The sequence below is a fragment of the Galeopterus variegatus genome, unplaced genomic scaffold (assembly GCF_000696425.1).
Source record: "Galeopterus variegatus unplaced genomic scaffold, G_variegatus-3.0.2 Scaffold2131, whole genome shotgun sequence".
NCBI classification, from domain to species: Eukaryota; Metazoa; Chordata; class Mammalia; order Dermoptera; family Cynocephalidae; genus Galeopterus; species Galeopterus variegatus.
This window is the reverse complement of record NW_007728242.1, coordinates 178,333-181,042: the sequence shown is the minus strand read 5'-3', so window position 1 is coordinate 181,042 and position 2,710 is coordinate 178,333. Positions and strand designations below refer to the sequence as shown.

Below are 2,710 nucleotides of genomic sequence, written 5' to 3'. Positions count from 1 at the left end.
GGGATCCGACCCCTCGGCGGGAGCGCCGCCGCACTTCCCAAGTGGTGCACTGTAGCAGTGCACCACCGGGCCGGCCCAGCTGGTCCTTGGTTTTGTGGAAAGTTTTTTGATTACCAATTCAATCTCTCTACTTGTTATAGGTCTACTCAGATCGTTAAATTTCTTCTCAAGTGCATTTTGGAATTTCATGTCTTTCTAGGAATTTGTTTCATCAGGTTATCTAATTTGTTGACATATAATGATTCACAGTGTTCCCCTTATAATCCTTCTTATTTCTGTAAAGTTAGTAGTGATGTCCCTATATCGTGCCTTATTTTAGTAATTGAGTCTCCTCTATTTTTTCTTAGCCAATCTAGCTAAAGGTTTATCAGTTTTGTTGATCTGTCAAAGAAACAACTTTTGGTTTTGTTGATTTTCAGACATGTCTTTGATTCATATTTGGTATTTCATAAATAAGGGAAATGCATGATCCATTTTAGAAAGAGTTCTATAAAAAAATAATTAGGATGTGTTTTAATTTGTTATTTTTCTAAGTAAACTTCAGCTCTCTGGAAAATGAACCTGAGTAGAAGAGCTGACAATAGTTGGTAAATGGAGTTACTGTGAATGGTAGTTTTCATTCCTATATTCCTTTTCTTTCTCTTTTCCTACACCACTCTAGGTTGGATAAGAATTTTAAAATAAAAACTCAAATATGAAAATCTTATAAGAAGTAAAGGCCAGGATTTCAGCCTCATCTATTCCCAGAAGATAGCAAGTGTAATTAATGATTCTTTCACACCGAGAGAAGGCTCGGTCCCTATGGAGGTGGGGCAGGGATGACATGCGGCTGTGAGACATCCTCTTCATGTGTCCCAGACCATTTGCATGCCCTCTGAAGACACCAGAGCTAAAATCCAGCTCCCTCAGATATTCCCTAACCCCTCCGTTCAGAACATTCTCAGTCAACAAACATTTAATGAGACTTGTGGGAAGGACCTAGAAGGATGCTGTCCTTACTCTTGCCCTTGAGGAAAAAAAGTATACGAATGGGATGAAAGTGTGTGCAAAAATATAGAACAAGCAAAGGAATAAACAGCTTTCTGCTGGGCTGGGATGAGGGGACAGGTGGAACTTTGTAGGGCCAAGGCCCTGCCTTAGGTGTGTGTAGCTCATACCTGAGGTCTGATTGGGCCTGGATCTTCTGAACCTTAATATCTGAGTCCAGAACGTTCAGCAGCACCGCCAGCTGCCTCACCAGGGTGTCCTTCTGCTGCTCTGTCAACTGCCCGACACCAACCTGCAGGATCAGCTCCACCAGGCCACCCTTCTTAGGGTCTGGGAAAATAGAAGATATGGGATTTCCACTTGGAGATCACAGGCTTGACAACGTAAGGAGCAAGGCAGTTTAAAATTACTTCTATGTCATTTCTACATTTGGGTTTTAGGACTCAAATAGATTCTAATTATCACAGAGGCCACTATCTGGGAGTACTTTTTCCTTGTTTTATCCCAGTGATTGTCTCTTAGAAGATGACCAGGTGTACCTAATTAGCCTCTGGGCTAACTTGAAATCTTGGCACCTCACATTCTTCCCCAGGACTGAAAGAGAACTTGTCTCCAAATGCAGTGGGCACTGCCCAGGCCAGTTGACACAGGGAGTCCTTATGCCCTGTCACTGGAGCTGCCCTCCCTCAGCGCCCCCTGTATTGAAGCCTTTGTGTTCCCTTCCCTTTAAGTCTTTGTCTTCTGGCAGGAAAACTGAAAAGAAAATCCTGCTGCCAGACACAATTCTCCTTAATGAGTTATGAGACTGGATCTATTAAGGATATACTACAAAGTATAGGGAAACCTTCAAAGTGGGCCCAGCCAAGAGCTAAAGCCAGCTGCAGGAGGCCTCCTGTGTGTGCTGGGTCCCACCTGTGGACTGCAAAGAACCCCAAAGGCTGAGCAGCCAGACCATGCCCGGGCCAGCTCCACAGCCGTGGACGCACCTGGCCGCACCTCCACAGTGGCAGTGTCCATGTCTGAGGCCCCCTGCCTGTCAATGACCCGCAGGTGGAAAGTGTAGACCCCCTCCACCAGGTTCGTAAGCTGCAGGGCCGCACTGTGGTCAGAACCGTCGATGACATCCTGCAAAATAACATGGTTAACAGGGCAGTTGTCAATCCTCAGTTTCCAACTTCTGGGCTTCTGTTGTTCCCAAACCTCAGCGTCCCATGTTTTTTAAGGACTTTAAGGAGGAGGCTGAGGAGGAATGAGGCTGGCAAATTAGCTTCTCTCCTCCATAAAGCACCAGAGGCATGAATTCCTGACAGTATTTCCTGAGCTCAGCTTACCAAGCACTTTCTAGGAATTACCAAATGATTAATTTCATCCAACAGAGGGAAAGGACATTGAAATTAGGGCAAGGACCACAGAAATGAAGCAGAGGTTTTCTGGGTCTCACTTTCAAACATAGCTTTACGATACTCTCATCTTGGGTTCCCTCAAAGTGTATCATGTTCACCTTCTCAAATGACCCAAGAACCTGGGAGGAAACATTTCTGTTCTGTGGGCCTCAAAGCTCCAAAAAGTTAGAGAAGAATTTCCCATATCCCTGCTCTGAACTTGCTAACAGAACAGGACAGTAAAACGTAAGTGCTCTAAACAGAGACCCATTATAATTACACTCAGAAGCTAATTTATCATCTAACTGAATATAATTCATTCCAGAGGTGCTTTAGAAAGT

The 2,710-nt window shown here is 44.4% G+C and overlaps 1 protein-coding gene across 1 annotated transcript in view; it reads right to left on the bottom strand.

The window, feature by feature from the left end:
• The window catches only part of KIAA0319 (KIAA0319 ortholog), a 49,008-nt gene that overhangs the window by 14,328 nt on the left and 31,970 nt on the right, over positions 1-2,710 (bottom strand). The window contains exons 13-14 of the mRNA XM_008580586.1: positions 1,974-2,112; positions 1,158-1,317 (exon numbers count right to left, since the gene is read on the bottom strand). Coding sequence (XP_008578808.1) covers positions 1,158-1,317; positions 1,974-2,112 — 299 coding nt within the window. The remainder of the gene's footprint in view (positions 1-1,157; positions 1,318-1,973; positions 2,113-2,710) is intronic.